This window comes from Strix aluco, chromosome 4, assembly GCF_031877795.1.
Source record: "Strix aluco isolate bStrAlu1 chromosome 4, bStrAlu1.hap1, whole genome shotgun sequence".
Classification (NCBI taxonomy): domain Eukaryota; kingdom Metazoa; phylum Chordata; class Aves; order Strigiformes; family Strigidae; genus Strix; species Strix aluco.
In genome coordinates this window covers 50530694-50547414 of record NC_133934.1, presented here as the reverse complement: position 1 = coordinate 50547414, position 16721 = coordinate 50530694, and the positions used below count along the sequence as shown (strand labels likewise).

General features: G+C 50.3%; 2 protein-coding genes across 2 annotated transcripts in view; one reads left to right on the top strand and one right to left on the bottom strand.

Moving 5' to 3' along the window:
* The window catches only part of ERI1 (exoribonuclease 1), a 38531-nt gene extending 35033 nt beyond the window's left edge, over nt 1–3498 (top strand). Inside the window, exon 8 of the mRNA XM_074823042.1 lies at nt 3252–3498. The gene's annotated coding sequence lies outside the window, so the exon portion shown is untranslated. The remainder of the gene's footprint in view (nt 1–3251) is intronic.
* Nucleotides 3499–7654: 4156 nt separating this feature from the next.
* Nucleotides 7655–14180, bottom strand: PPP1R3B (protein phosphatase 1 regulatory subunit 3B). Its single transcript, XM_074823036.1, has 2 exons — nt 14094–14180; nt 7655–11168 (listed from the first exon to the last, which is right to left on the bottom strand). Exons 1-2 carry the CDS (start codon nt 14105–14107, stop codon nt 10277–10279), a joined length of 906 nt encoding a protein of 301 aa, XP_074679137.1. The 5' UTR covers nt 14108–14180; the 3' UTR covers nt 7655–10276.
* Between the last annotated feature and the right edge of the window lie 2541 nt (nt 14181–16721).

The following is a 16721-nucleotide window of genomic DNA, read 5'->3' as shown; positions in this document are numbered from 1 at the left end:
CCTGTGTTGGCTCAGCTTGGCACAGTGTGTAGGCATGCTGGCACTTTCATCCCAGACATTCATCTGTGAGGCAGAATTTTCCCAAGCTGACATACTCCAGCTACAGTTTTGATGAACTTAGCCCTTCCAAGCACACAGCAAGCAAGAGGAGTGAGTGTTTCTGATGCCTAGTGGTGTAACTCAGCACGAGGGACTTGTCCCAGGCCCTACAACGTGAAACCACATTCTCCACTCCATGACAGGGGTCAGAGATGGCCTGACCCTGCCACCACTCCAGAACTTGGGCTCCTCTGTCTCCTCAGTAGGAGTGCAGGCCATCCTATAGCCTTATACAGGGTATTTAGCTTCACGGAAATGACCTGGAGCCATGGCTTCCCATATCCCATTGTTTTGCTTGGGAGGGGGGTTGTATGGTTATTTGGAGGTTGGTTAATGTACCCAGAATTTGGCCACCTTCAGCTTGGCACCCACAAGTCAGTCTAGCAAACCGTCTTTATAAGACGGGCTATTTTGCCAGTTCTGGCAGGTGCTGCTGCTGGACCAGAGGGACCATATGAGAATTACAGTTTGTGCTGAAAGGACCCCACTCAATTCATCGTGCTTTCTGAGCCACATCCAACAAGACAGCACCGCAGGCAACAAGACAAGTTACAACAAGCACTCAGAAATAATGCCTGGTCTAGTAGACATCTGCAGGTGAATAATCTAGGCTGCAGGCAAGTGAAGGGTTGGCTCTACCAAACAGCGTGGAGCCAACTTGAGGAACAGCACAAGACCTGCTTTGGAGGATGTGCACAGCATGAAGCACACCAACCTGAGAGTATCTTTAGCACTGCTTTCTGCCTGTCAGTGGTTCTGCCTGGCTATTGGAAGGCAGGTCAATGCTCTGCTCTTGGGATAGGGAACATTCTTGGGGAGGACCAGACAGTGTTGTGCCTGCATTACCTGAGACCTGATCTGGCAGGGAAGGGGACGAGCAGACTTGGAGGACCACTACGCAGCTGCTGGCAGGTAGTATGGTAGCAAGAGATGCAGAGCTCATGCAACCAGTTGGTTGCCCCCACATCCTTAAAAAAGCATGCTGTGTTTTTCATGTAAGCTCACTAACTTGTCATTGGCATGAATTTCTATGCCTTCCCTGTGTGACTTCTTCATGCATAAGCGTGGGCTCTGGTGTCCTCGACAAGGGAGCTGAGAACAAGTGATAAGGAAGTAGGTATGTGCTGTCCCCTGCCAGGCCACCTCTGTGCCCCATGGCCATGTGGGCCAACACGTGCCGAACTGAACACCTGGGTCCTGTCCCCAACCTGAGAAATTGCTCCAGGAAGAGGAGAAGAGAGGCAAGGGGCAGGGGTGGCTGACGTGGCCAGTGTCCTGTTTTCTCATCCAGTCACCTTAAGGCCAACGATGGACTTTTCCCAGCACAGCTGAGTTGCTCCATGTTGTCAGTGTGCCAGAGGAGGATGGCCAAGGCAAGCTCCTGATCCCCTCACCCAGGGCACAGATGCCTCCTACAGGCATTACTGTGGCCAAGACAAGGCCCTTGGAGATCTTTCCTTGCTAGCACATATTTCTCTTATTTCAGAGGGAGATAACTCTGCTTTCCGTTTCAAAGTGATCCTGAGTTGCCAGCTGGAACCATCTCACATGGTGCCCAGCCCTCAAAGACACCCACCCCTTGGGTTCTGAGGGTGCTAAGCAGTCTGAGAATGCCATGGGTTTCCCAGGTCTCAGAGCAGGCCACCAAGGCATGTGTGCAGTGCCCGTATTTGTTGAGGTAAGTGGTTAGACACTAAATCCAGTTTGATGCAGATAAGTAATGACAAAAGCTTTTTGTACTAAACTGTTAATAAATACTCAATTCTTCAATTTTAGACTAAAACAGGATACCTATTAGCAGAAATAACACTCACAACACAGCTTGCCTGAACAAAAGCTGTGTTTCCTTGCAGTAACACCAAAACTAAAAAAAGGAAAAATTACTAAAATGCTCAGTCATCCTGCTATTAACCCTCAGTGAGTGCATCCCTGCTGGCTTTATGGCTCACTGTTTACCCGCACTGGGATGTTATTGCAGGGCATTTAGAAGCACTGAAAGATTTGTGTGTAGATTCATTGGTTTTCTAAGAAATCTTGTTGACCACCAACTTAAAAGTTAGTACGTGTCTGCTATAATTGCTTGCACGGCTATAAAACATTCAAGTGATAATTGTTCTGGTCTCTGAAGTGAAGTTCTCCTGCAGAAGCCACCATGGAGAAGTAGAGGGTTCAATAGATTTATTTATTTTTAGTTTGCCTCCTATTGTGAGTTGATGTGCTTGGAGACAGCTTCTTGGAGACAGTAGAGCTGGGCTGTGACAGTCCTCATCCCAAGAGGGAGACCTGTGCCAACATGTCTTACCCCAGTGACCGTGTGTGCTGTTGAGGGAGGGGTGGAAGGTGCCTCTCATGGTTTTTGTCACCACATCACCTCGAGCTACCCTGAGCCCTGTCTTGCCACACCATCAAGGACACATTTAGCTGACCTTATAGATGAATAAACACTCTGCATTTCTGATGCTCTCCCAGATGCCAATAAATCACAACAAGTATGGAAATGCAGGAGAAGCAACACCTGCCAGGTGTCCAGGGGAATAATGTGTGAAAGGGGAACAGTCGTAAAACCCTGAGTGGGGCTGGGGAGGACTATTATATTTCTTCCTATAAAAGTCTCTGTCTCCATAGTGCTGGAGTGTCACCACACAAACACCAAGGAATTACACTCCTGCTGATAATGCTCCAGTTTTGTCCTGGCAGGGACCATAAAGATGGAAATCAGGCTCAGGAGATCATGAGTTCCCTACTGCTGAATATTGAGTGCTGGGAAGGAAACTGGAGTCTGGTTTGCTCAGACTGACCTTGAGGGATGTCACTGGAAGGTGGGCTGCAGGTTAGTTTAGGTCTTCAGCTTTTGGCAGCAGGGTTTTCCAGCAATTGTATTGGGACTATGGCTCTACCCTTTACTGCAGGATGCCTTGGGGAATGGCAAGTACCTTGCCATATGCAAACAGCAGCCGCTCCCTTGCCCTGAACTACACATGGGTTAGGATGTGCCAGCCCTGAAATATTTTTGTCCTATGGCCATTTACCTTGTCCCCTCACATCCATATGTGCTGAATCTGGCTAGAAGCTGGAACAAACAGGGTGCTCTGGCAAGACTGCAACATTGGTGAGAGTTCCTTTGATTCCTGAGGACCGTGTCTTTTCACCAGGAGAGCAGTGCAACCCTGGGACATGGCACAGAGATGTGGTGGCATCTCCATCATTGAGGTCATCAGCATTCACATGGATGAGGCCTTGAGTGACCTCAACTAGCTGTGAGAGTGGTCCTGCTTGGAGCAGACATTCAGAGATCTCTTTCCACTTGAACCTTATTCATTAAATATAAAGACATCACCATGGTCTCAAGAAGACTCCCACACCAGAAATAGCTGGAAGCTATTAAAGCATTTATGGAGATATCCTGAATGTTTCACCCTCTTTTTTATGCTCTTTTGAGCATGCTTCTCCTGAGTTATGAAGTTTGAGCCTTTCCTCCCCCCAAGACTGCATAGCAACATCGGAGCAGAGAGATCTGTGACTAATGCATTGGCTGGAAGGGCTTGCCCGCATCCCTGTTCCAGAAGCCAGAGTACTTAGCTTGGTGACTGCTCTGACTTATCTGTACCAAAGGAACACGCCAGCTGCAATTATTTTTCAACAAAGACACCCTTTTTCTTTTTTTAAGCCTTGTGTAAATGTCAATAACAAGTCTTTAAAGACAGCTAACTGTCTGGCACAGTACCCCTCCAAGGGGGAGGATAAAGACAGGCTAGGCAGCTTCTCTGGCTGCAGCATGGCAGAACCTTGCTGGGCCAGAGCAGCTGGTTTGAAGCTTAGCTCCATCAAAAAGAGACAAGGACGTAAATACATTTTATTGCAATAGTTTAGAGCCAGCTGAACTGCCCAGTAGAAGCAAGTATGTGGAAATATCAGGGGAGTGTGGGAGCATTGTAACCCAGCTGCTGGCTTTATGGCAAAGCTCTGTGCTGTTCCCTGGAGTGCAGGGTGCTCTCGGTGCTACTGAGAGCTGTGTCCTTAGCGCAGCCTCCTCCCACTGCACACAAGTGACCTTCCTGCCCCCAGACAAGCTTGCGGAAGACATTGTGAAACTAAGTTCATGCTTGAGTTTGGTGATGGTTAGGCTGGCAGTGGTGGAAACAGAGTCACAGTACGTAAGAGAGAAAAGGGCAATGCCCTGATGTAGAACACAAGGGAGACACTACAGAGCAACAGGAAGCCACATCGTACATGTCACAGAGGAAGCACCATTTATCCCTTGCCTTTCAGACAAGAGACATGCCCCCAAAGACCCAGTGTCTTAGTGACACTTGTTTGCTGATGGTTTGTGGAGGGGAAACCAAAGAAGAAATGCTGACTGCTGTTGGGAAATGATGCACTCTGTCTTCCTCCCCTCTTATGCTCCTGCTGCCCTCTGTTAGCAAGGCAAATGCATCTTCCACAGATCACTCTCCACTGTGAGCGCCTGTAAGAGGTACATTTAACACCAAGAAAAATCTGCTCCAGCAGCAAAGTACTATCTGGATACATTTACACTCCCATGGTTTGGCAGAGACAGTTTTCCTACCCTCTGCAACTTACGCTGCTGAGAGCAGTTTTTCACGAGAGGCATCCCCCATGCTGAGTCTGGCCTGGTGAAGATTGTGGGGTGCTGATACAGCATCTGTACAGCGGCACAAACAGATGGCAGGCTAAACTGTCTTCATTGGGTTTGAAAGCAGTCAGCCTCTCTTGGATTTCCTACATTTTTGCTCATCACCTCCCCACGTTCAGGCTCATGTGTCTCAGCTGTAGCTCTGCTTGCACTGTTGTCTGATGCTCAGTTAGCAACAGAGCTTCCCTTTCTGATTAAGCAGGGCCATGAGCTAAACATGTGTTGAAACCTGAACTCAAGGACCTTCTTCAATACATGAGCAGTTTCAGAGTGAACTTCTTCAGTTCATCACCAGCCCTGCTCTGAAAGCTGGACAAGGCTGGGGACAATTCTGGCAGCCCATATTCCCCAGCAAGGACCCTCTTAGCAAGCATGAGAATGGGAAGAGAGCAGCAAACTCTCACCTGTGCTCTTCCTGGGGTGCTTGGATCTACTTTTAACAAACTACTTAAACCATTTTGACCCTGTTCTGCCAGGATGTGGGTGCAGAGAGCGCATATTCTGCCTTTGTCACTGCATCTAGGACTTGCAATCCCACGTGCTCTAGATGAGGCTGCTGTGGTGGCAGGGGTTCAGCAGAGCTGCTCCCCTGAAGGACAGCATCCCTGGGCCGGTGGGAGATTGTGCTTGGCAAAGTGAGTTGGATATGGACCAGAGGAACACCTGCCCCCGATACCCTTTACAGAGCTGTCCATGGAGCACAGACATAGGAAACCTGAAGCTCCAGACACCTCAGCCAAGATAAACATGACATCCCAGCTTAATTATTTCTGCCAAGAGGTGGCACTGAAAACCTTTAGGATACAGATGTTTGGGAACCTCAGAGCAAAGGCTGGGGAAGGTATGCCAGGAGGTACTCTAAGAAACCTTTGTATATGAAACAGCAAGTGCACAATCACACCCGCCACCAAGGGCTTTATGAATGCAGTAATTGCAATGTCTATACACTCTAGCAAGTAACACCTGGGTATTAGGAGAGAAAGGGTCTTGGTCCTTCTAATGCTTGTACATCTCCTCTGCTGCCCCAGATGTCAGCAGGCTTAGCCTGGACTTCCTTATCTCTCAAACAGAAACTGTCATCATATGGGGTTTTCGGCCACAAAACTGTTACAGGAAATGGCTGAGTGCAGTTGTCTTACTCATGAACTTGGACCGGTGTTCAGATGCGAAAGCAGCTCTGGACAAGCCACCCAAATCACCTGAGGATGTGCTGGGGCAGGGGGAGGCAAATAGCTTTTAAAAATATTTATTTTTCCCCCTGCAACCAGAAAAATAATCAGATGGCCTTGTAAAAGAGCTATTTGGTGTGTTTGATTAAAAGAACAGCAGTAAAAAAATATATATTTGAAGCACTTTTAATGGTGCTTAACAGCAGTTTGTTAGATGTGGAGGTGACAAAGAATTTGGGGAGAAAAAGGAGTGGCTTGTTCCCAAGGAAGCCTTTGTTGCCAAGGACCTTTGCCTCACACTATATCTCATGATGTAACTGCTGTCAGGCAGGGGATTACATGCAGGGTTTCTCTCTTACCCACCTGCATGTGAAAAATCACACACACATAACTTTCTGCCCCCCCCTCGCCCCTGTACACCCCTCAGCCTGTGCAGTGCCCTTTTCCAGGACCCAAGCACTCCCACTGCAGAGCAGCTCTGCCACCCCTGGAAAAAACCTCATCATAAAGACAATGCCAGAAGGGCCTCTGGGCACAAACAGCAGTGGGTCACAGCCAACACAGGCTCACCTAAGCCACAGGGGAGAAAAACATCACAGACCAGCAAGAAACACCATGCAATACCCTTTTCCTAGGTACATGCATATCCCATACTCTTTTGTTAAGGGGAGCAGCTTCACAACTTGGTGAAAGACCTTGCACCCCACTGTGTCAGCATGCTTGGTTTTGTGATGCAACGACTGGGGGAAGGAACCTGAGAAACCAAAAGCTTTACCTTACCCAGCTGCTTTGGAAAGCAAAAACACCTGGAAAGAGTTCATCTTATGAAAGCAAGAGACTCCAAAATAACCACAGTCAAAAAGTGCTCAGTTTTATTTCTGTATAGAGCAAAGGCTAAGATTGCTCTCTGCAAGGCTTTGTAGCATGATGGGAAGTACTGCCTGCATAGTCCCTCAAGCCAGACCACACAAGGACTTTTTTTTCACCTCCCCCCAGCTTTCCTTCTTACCACCTTATCTGTAAGTGGCAAAAGCCACCCAACTCAGTACTTGATTGTTTGAAATACAACACCTTCAGAGCATCACCAAGACCTGGTCTTTGTGGCCAAAGCCAGGTCCAATCCTGAAACAAGCCCTGGCTGGCATTTATACCAGAGTTGTTCCCTTTCTGCAAAGGGACATGTTTCCTGCCAGTGCTTTTTATTGCAGTGACAACAGGAACTAGTTTGAGGTGAAGAAGGGTCTAACTTTCACTTTGATTCTGGTATTAGAAGAGAGCCTGACCTTCCTACTGCAACACCTCTCCTAGCATTCATCACAGCCCAGTACCCTGGCAGAGAGAAAGCATTGATCCCAGATCAAGCCAGGTGGTCGAGGGGGCGGGAAGGACTGAGACTGCCCTGAAACAAATGCAGAAAAACCTGAAAAGGCTGTTCCTGGGACTGCAAGCAGGGGAAGAGTGAAGAGTAGCTCAGGAACACAGTGATTCCTGAAGAAATCAGTGCACTGAGACAAGGGCCTGGCTCCTCACCTCCTTCCTGCGGCTGCAGAGGCTCTGGGAGCATTTGTGTTGGCAGGAATAGGCAGCTCTTTCCTGTTGCAGGCAGCAGAGTCCACAGCAGACGTGCGCTCCTCCCTGCCGATGGCCGCTTGCAGGAAGCTGGTCCCGTGGCCAAATCGCCTCCCCAGCCCCGTGGGTGTTTAAATAAGATGACAGCAAGACACAGCCAACATTTTGTTTCACCTTTATTTTAACAATCAGATAAAAACAGAACCATAGTTTTAAGAGTCATTACATGGCAATTATAAAGTGCATTTTCCACTTGAATGTTGTGTACAAAAATATCTTTTAAAAAACAAACATGCAAAACACCCCACAAGGCACTTCCAGGCATAGAGCGAGGAGAGCAACCTCTCACTTCTATGTTCACATTGGCAATGGAAAAAGGGGAAAGGGGAAAGGCCACAAGTATTTTTAACCCACTATAGGTCAAATAGTTCCCATCCTAGCTTTTACTTATGGCACTGCTCTTCTAGCTTATCTTCCATGTTCCTCCCTAAGCACACCCCATCCACAGCCTGAAAACAAACAGGCCCCATAAGGAGATACCACCATCCACAGCACCCCAGACATACATGCCTTGTTTCGGCTCACCAACAGCTCTCCATAGGCATGAGAACATGCCAGGAGAACATGACTTTCCTACAGTCAGTGTGTTACAGCATTTACACCATACACTAAAAGAAATAAATCAGTGTCACTCAGACTCGCTTTAAGTTTAAAACCAGGTTCAAGCCAAGCTAGGCAACAGTCCCTTCAGGAGAGACCAGATGCAGGTTATAAGGGCTGACCTGGGAAGCTGTTTGAACAGAGGAACCAAGCCTGATGAGCTCTGGGCTAGCAAGTAGATTTACCACGTTGACTAAGTGATCAAGCAGTGATGACATGCATTGATGTTGAGTTTTGAAAAAGCAACAGTTGAAGGCTAGCTATTCTTCCTGCAAGCTCTTGCCTCTTTCAGCATCCAACAGTGATCATAGTATCCTTTCTAGGTTAGGGTAAAACAGCTTGTAAGTATTTTATACAGTAGTCTCCAGAATTAAAAGCTAGGTTTTAAAAAGTTAAGTAGTCTAGCCCATCACTTCTCTCCAGCCCATCCATAGGCTATTATAGGCACCCAAAAAATTACATAAAGCTTATACACTAGAAAAAGTAAGATTGTCTTGACCTCTATTTCTACAAACTATTCAGCACTCTCCCTTTGAGCTGAGGGATTAAGTTATTCTGCTCAACTAGCATGCAAGAAGCTTTGTGAGGCTGTTTGATGCTGCACAGGCCAGCCATCTCACCTCAGCGCAGGCCCAGAAGACAAACCACCTCTGTGAAGATAGGGATGGCTCACATCTGTGATTTGTTTCACATCCAGGGGTGGTATAAGGATAACCCCGCATCTCACACTCCTCACAGCTCGTTCTTTGCACGGGTGGGGTGAGCTGCTTCTTATGGACACACAGATGCAAAGTTTGAGCATTTACAGGTTGAAATGGCAGCTACCCCTACAACAGCAAGGGAAGCCCAGCATGTTGATGCTCATGCAGTAGAGACACTCACATGCGAGCAGTGCTATGCCATTAGCTGCCAAACAGTCCATGGCACAGAGTAACAAACTATTAGATAATCTTTTTTAAAAGCAATGTCATTTCCAAAGCCTGTTTATCCCAAAGCATTGCTGGGATTGCACATACCATCCCTTTCTCAGTCAAGGCACTTCCACCACAGCAAGTACACAACAGTCATTTTCTTATAACAGGACACAACATAAAGTAGACATGTGGTCCATTTGCATTTAGCTCCTGTAACACCTGAGCTCAGCCTCCTGCACAGGACTCTGGGCCCCAGCCAGACAAACCCCTGTTTTACAGTCCACAGGAGGAAGATCTGCATTTTCAGGGCCCAGCATGGCCAGCAGCTGATTTCAGATGTCCATCAAGGAGAAAAAGCATCATCAATCACTTGTGATTAAAGAAACTGGAAGGTTTTGAAGGAGGCAGTCAAGGCTGTCAACCCACAGCTGTGTTACAAGCACCACACAGCTACAGCTAATCTCTATTTTTGGTAACACCAAGGGTAAAACAAGAGTTTTTCACGATCATCTGATAAAACAACTGGTGACTAAGCATATCGGATCCTCTCCCACGGGCACATATGTCTCCTAATATGGCAGGCTGTAGGGCCACATTTCCTGTCATCACAGTTGCATTTTCATTTTCAACACACCCCTTCTGCCTCCAGTTGGAAGGACCTCACACTACAAGGACGTCTGCAAGGAGACAACTCTGTTCCCCACAAGCCAACCTCTCTATTACCCAAAGGCACAGTCCAGCTTTGCAAGGAGAACCCTGCAGCTGAAGTACAGCCCACTAAAAATATAATACTAGAACATATTTCGAAAGAGCCTTTTAACACTAGGCAAACAATACAAACCAGCCACCGCTACATAGCTTGGACAGACAATATAAGCACACTGTAGTGTTGCCCTGGAGACTAGCAGCTTTATAGATGAGGAACGAGTAGCAGCACTGGAGACACGAGCAACAGCTCCCGGTCCTTTGAGCATCTGGAGAGCCAGTTATCTGAGTTGGGACAGGGAAGGCAGCTCTTTATGCCAGAGAAGCTTCCCTGACTATAAGTCCACTGCCAGCAGAGCACGGTGCATCTGGTTTTGCTGGGAGGCTTATGCAGAGCCACACAGAGCCATACTTGTTCTACCTTTCCGTACACCTCACATTCAGACCAGCTCCCAGGCCTGCAGATGCACCAGCAACAGTCAGTCAATCAGGACTTTGGCCTTGGGTCAATAGTAAGGCCCTAGCTTCTCGTAGCCCGAATAGCTGGGCCACTCAGGAAAGAGGCCATAGGAGCACCGAGGGCTCCCAAACTGGTCAAAGGCACTGCTGAAGTCAGGACCCCGTGGGGTGCAGATGGCTTCCTGGGCAGACTTCAGTTCTGACCGTGTGATCCTGTAATTTGTGCCCTTGTTGCTGTCCCAGTACACCTTCCCATTGCACTCAAAGGAGATGGCAAACTCTACTCTTTCATGGGATTGAATTCCCTCGGGCAAGCTGATGTCAAAGGAAAACGTGTCCCGATCTGACCCTCCATACGTATCCTTGACATACTGGCATGGGTAATCTACAAAGTTTTTCCAGGTGTCAAATGTCATCCTGATCTTCACAGTCTTTTCAAAAGCGAGGTTCTTCACCTTCACTGTTCCCACAATGGATCGCTCCTTTAGCATACAGTTTTCAAGGCAGACACAGTCTGCCTGGAGACGGTTTCTGAAGTCCAGGTAGTCCACAGAGGGCTGAACAAAATCCAGGACAAAGCTGTCCCTCTCCACTGTTGTCAGACCCACAATGTTGTCTATTAGCTCAGTGATGTTGAAAGGAATATCCAGTGGATCATCAAACTCTGAGAACACCTTCACCATCGTCAGAGCAAAGCCTCTGCTATCTGCAAATGACACCCTCTTCTTCACTTTGTTGTGTGTGAAGGAGTTTGCTGTCTCTTCTGGTCCATTCAGCGCAGTCTTGCTACTCAGCTGGATGCAGGGCCGCAACGGCTTGCTTGGCTTTGGAGCAATTTTGCAAGCACACTTCTCTCTTCGCAATGGTGAAGAGCATAGGTATAGCTGCATTGCCACATCCACAGCCATTGCTTGTTTGTGAGGAAAATAGTCTAATACTCTGGAAGATGAGAAGAAGGGTCAGTTGATGTTAGAAAAGCATTTTAATAGGACTTCTGTCAGACAACTGCTACACCAGTGCCCCCAAACCATCCCAAATAAGCTTGCTTTCATCAACCCCACAAGTCCCTCAAGCTTAATTAAAAGGCAGGTACTTGCATGGTATGATTTACAAACACTCTGAGAAATGTGCTACAGCAGAAGTGGCAGGACCAGAGCCTCTTGTGCCCTTGAACAAGATCTATTCCAATTGCTACAGGGACAGAGTCACCATTTGAAGACACACACAGGCACTGCCCTACCAGGCTAGCAATAGCAGGCTCCAGAGCATTTCTGGCCCAAAGAAAAGCCCATGGCTCAGTCCTGCTGATGTCCACAAAACCCAGAGATTATCAAATTTCAATGCCATGTAAAGCAGTATTCCTGCTGCACTCTCCTCCCTCCAGGAGAGACTCTCCCCAGGGCATCAGATGCTTTTGTAGGAGCAGGAACTCAGTTCGTCACAAGCTGCTGTACACAACTGACCTCAGCTTTCATAAAACTCCAAATTTTCAGAGTCTAAAAAATCACTTGTTTGGTTGAGCTACATACTTTGATCATCACCATCTCCCTGAAATGCTCCATCTAAAATGCCTGCACGTGGTACTGTAAGGATAGCAACAGTCTGATACAGCAGCAGGGTAGAGACTTAGCTGACATTGCTTAGAGGGAGCCTCTTTCTTCCCGCTGCTGCACTTTAAAACAGATGTGAGCTCAGATGGCCCAGCAGGTTTTTACCTCCAGCGCAGAGTTTCCACCTCAAGACTCCACAGTGCTCGCACTGAGCCCCTGGGAAACACCCATACAGCCACAGCACTCTGCCAAAATACAGCTCACCTACTCAAGGTGGACCAAGCCTTTGGAAACAAGTACTTCCTCTGGAAGGCACAGGCTGTACGTCACTTCACCACGGCCTCTCCTCCTCCAGCATCCAGCCTCTTCCTCCAGGGATGCATCACCATCCCTCTGTGCACCCACCCAGCACCTTGCCAGATGTAGCTCTGGAGTTGCCTCTGCAGCCAGGCAGCTCCCAGAACATCATACCCGTTGCTCCTACCCTTACACTGAGGCTAGGCTGGATGCCTTTGGGCAGAATCTTTGGCCTGGCTGTGGATATACCGCTGGACAAATTTATCACACACATCCCCCTTAAGTTAACTGCGTTGCAGCTGACCTTAAACACAGAGCATTCTCTTAATAAAAACCTCCTGTTTGGCTGCAGGCCAGGCTCCAAAGCTGCTCCCACCACGCAGTGCAGGGCGAGCCAGCAGCGGTAGCAGTGGCCACTGGCCATGTGATGCAGCAGAGCTTGGGCTGCCAAAGCCACGCACAGCCAGCTCTAGTACTTGATTGCTGCCCCACTGCCAAGAAAAAGCGAGAGCTACACTCTCCAATTCAGTACTTTAACTTCCCACCCTGCAACACTAACAGAGCAGCTCTGAGCAGGCTTTCACAGCATCCATTCAGCAAGAGCATCTGCTTATTCAGAAAACACGTACGAAGGCTCGCTTCCCAACATACCCACTAGGTAATTCCTTCTGCATTGCCTCCTTCAGCCTCCTTTCAGCTCAAGGGCAGCTGTACAAGACAGACAGCAGATCCACCTGTCGGCTAACACCGTTCTCATCTCTACCTGGTTTTGCCAAGTTTTTATTCACGCACACTTTATATAGGCCATTTCCTCCTTTAAATTAATGCAGACTGCAATGCTTCTCTTACTCGGGCCAGGTTCATCCACATTGCACCTTTTCCTAGGGAAATTTATTCAGCTGAATTCCCCTAATTGCTGAGAAGTCAGGTTTCTTAGTAAGCCTTGGTTATTCACAATTTTTAGAATGAAGAGGCATGAAATAGCCAGCCTCATTTGCATTGCTCAGAGCTTTTTTCCAAGCTAAGAATTACAGTAAGAGCTTTTCATACCTACTGTTAGGCTGAGCTGCATACTTTTACAAACTTTTTCAGCTCATTTGCTACCCCAGATCTATCTTTTTACTCTTGACAGCCTACTGATGCCCAACTCCCAGCCACAGAGGAAGGTTTCCTTTTTGGGGCTAGCGCTGGCTGTCTTGAACTTCAGATGCTTTGAAGGTGGGAGCAGGGAGATAGTTTTGAGAGCTCACACTGGGAAGGGAGCTCTAGGAAGCAAGCAGTGCAAGGCAGCAGCCCTACACAGGTACAGGGGCTGATTCCTTCCCCCCTCCTCTCAAAAGGAAGGCAGACTAGATTCTACCTCTGGACATCTTCTCACAGCTTTACCCTCTCCAGAAGAGGATGTCACCACTCACTGTTCCCTCCTCCGCTTCTAGAAAGGAGAAGCAAGTCAGAGCAAAAGAATTATTGACACATACACTTATCAAAACCCTCTGATTGCCTCCATTCTGCTTCCAGCTCTGCCTGTGAAGAGGTAACCGTCTTGCAGAGGGCTCGATGTGCAGCAGCCATTAAGCCACAAGTTTTCAGACGTGACACACCACTGGATAAAGCAGCACTCAGGTTTCCTGCCCTCTTCTCCTCTCTGACTGAGGAAAGGCCGACCTGTTTCAAGGGCACTGCCCAGCTCTCACAGCCATTTTTCCCCGCGGTCCGGGCGGTACGTTAACCCTGACACAGCCCGTCCCTTGTGCAAACCCCAGCCAAGACGGGTCACCCAGCCGCACCGGGACACCTCGGCGAGAGGCAGCAGGACAGAGCCCCGCAGAGAGGGGACTGCTCCCGGCTCACCAGGAAAGCCGAGCCTAGAGGGTCCAGTCCCGTCCCGCCCCAGCAGCAACACCGCAGCGGGGAGCGCCGGTACCGCTCCCTGCGCCCCCGAGGAGAGCCGCGGCCCCGCACCGGGAGGCACGGCAGGCACCGGGGGAAGGAGGACGCGAGCCCCACGGGACCGTACCTGGCGCAGTGCATGAGGCCGGTCCCAGCACCCCCCACCTCGTCCCCGCCGCCGCCACCGGGGCAGCGCCCGACCCGGCGCCTTAAGACCGCCCCGCCCGCGCCGCCCCAGCCCGCGCCGCAGCCAATGAGCGCGCTCCGAGCGCGGCGGGGGGCCAATAGGCGGCCGGGCGGCCGGCACGCGAGGGCCGGGGGTGGGGGCCCGTGGCGGGGAGCCCGGTCGGGCAGGGAGGGGGGACGGGGAGCAGTGGGCAGGGGGACGCCCGGCTGCTCGTGAGGGGCTGGGGAAGGGGGGGCGTCCTCGCTCTAGCAGCGGTGGCGGTGGCAGCGCTTCCCAGGGCCGGCCGGGCTGGGCGAGGGGCCCTCGGGGTGCTCCGTGGGACGGGTGGCACGGCAGCGGCACGGGGCCCACGAGCAGCGGGGTGAGCGGGGCGGCAGGCCGAGGAGCCCCGCGCTGCCTGTGGCAGGCTGCCTGCCTGCGCTGGCCTGGCTGGGCTCCACCAGCCCGGGGGGCTGGGCCTGGCTGCTTCCAGGCTTGGAGACGCCCTTCAAACCTAAGGGACCCTCTCCTTTGTGGAGGGACCTTGCAAGTGAGCCCCTCTGCCTTCCCCTGAGCAGGGCTGGCTTGTTCTGGCAGAAGGTACAAGCCCTGTGTCAGGCCTTGGACGCCCCCAGTCCCTCTCTGTCCTGAGGCGACACATGGATCCCGTGCCATGGTGCCCATACCTACCTGTCCAGAACGGCAGAGCGGGGCTTTGTGGACGTTGCAAACAAGCAGATAAGGGCTAAACCTACAGAAACATGTTCTTGAGGCAGGAAAGTCTTTTTGGGGCACTGATCTTCTTAGCTGAGCTGGCCCAGGGTGTTCAGGGATGGGTGGGGAGGAGGTTTACTTACATGTCCGCATCGTGTGACTGCAGCTCCGGGCTGCGCGTCTGTGCTGACACTGGGTAGGAATCTCCAGGGGTTACTCCACAATGCTCTTTCCAGACAATATTTACGGTGTGGAGTGGAAAAAATGACTTTCTCGTAGAGGTGACTTACCGGTAGGAAAAAACACCTGCGGGGCCCAGCTGGCACAGAGACCTGCCCCACGGGAGTCCCTGTCTGGCCACATGTGCAGAGCTGGGTAGATGTTTCCAACACCCTGAAAATATCTGCCAGGTGAGTTGATGCTCTGGCATAGACCCTGGGGTCTTTGCAGGGCTGGCTGGGCCAAGGGGTCTTCCCAGATGCCCTCCTGCCACCAGTTCCCATCTCTGCTCCCTGGGGCTGCTCCTGAGTCCGCTTCGGCGCAGAACCCAATGTCCTCAATGATGTGAACAGTGTGCATGGAGCTGGCCACCCTGGCAGGGAAGCGGCTTAGGGAACAAATGCTGCCTCCATGGGCACGCAGCGGAGGCTGTAAAGCCTGCTGCTATGTGGGGATGGTTCAGCTACCTTCTCCCCATGGCAGCAGTGAGGATAACAGTATTTGCCTCTTTTTGTGCCACATCTGGCCTCTAACTGCACAGCTGCAAGCAATGCTGCTCTCTTGCCTCCCTTACAGAGCATAAAAGCAGGATTGAAGTGTCAACATTTGTTTTCAATTAACTTGTGGAAACACACAGCTATTGTTAAAGCCAGAGACTTCCTGCTGGAAGCTGCCATTTCGTAAACTTATTACTCTGCAAGGCAAAAGGGTTTTGTTAAGAGAAAGAAAACACATTGGTTTTTGTTTTATAAACCCTTTTTAGATAGAGGCAGTGATAACGTTTAAAGTTGGGGAGAGAGCTGAAAGATGTACCCACTGCAGGGGTCTTGCAGACTTACAGTAATATTTAGTGTGCTGAGGGTATGGTGGGATTTCTGCATGTGCTCCTTAGTGACAGGGTTTACAGCAGGGAGGAGGGGACGCATGTTCAGATTTGCCCAGGAGCAATAGACAGAGACCTGATAAGGTGGTCACAGCCCATGGGCCCTCTTCACTGCTGCCTCCCCTTCTCCAGGTAGGACCACCGCAGCCTGACTCAGTGTCGCTGCTCTTGGGACACCAGACAGATTTGGGTGGAACTGATGAGTTTAATGGGATGAGCCCAAAAACTGGGAAGCCCCGACCTGGCTTACACTTGTTGCTCTGCTCCACTGCAGTTTCTCCTGTGCATTGCTGGCTGCTCAGCACCACGGAGGTGCTGAGGCAGATGTTGGTTAGCCTCTGAGCTGTGTGGGATTTGGCCCCCCAGCCCCCAGTGCTGGGGAAGGAATGTGTGCAAGGTGGCTTAGGGTGCGTTTCTGCCCCACGAAACAAGCCCTGTTTGCCATGAGCGGGGCAGGGTGTTTCACAACTGCTGCTTGGTGTTTGCTCCCGAAGCAAAGGTAGGTGGAAGTTGGGGCAGGGCATTGTGGCAGGCTGTGGACGCAGGCTGTTATCTTTGGGGAGCTGAGATAGTGGCTATATTTAGCTCTGTCCTAGGCCCTTGCACAGTGGTCTTTGTGATTTCCTCACAGCTTTCCACCCCTCTCACCTTGCTGAGGGATGAGGAAGAGCTTGCTCGCTGGCACAGGGAAGAGGCTCCAGGGGTGTTACTCCCTGGGGGAGTGCTGCAGAAGCAGTCCCATCCATGACAGACAGCTCTGGATGGAGGGTCCC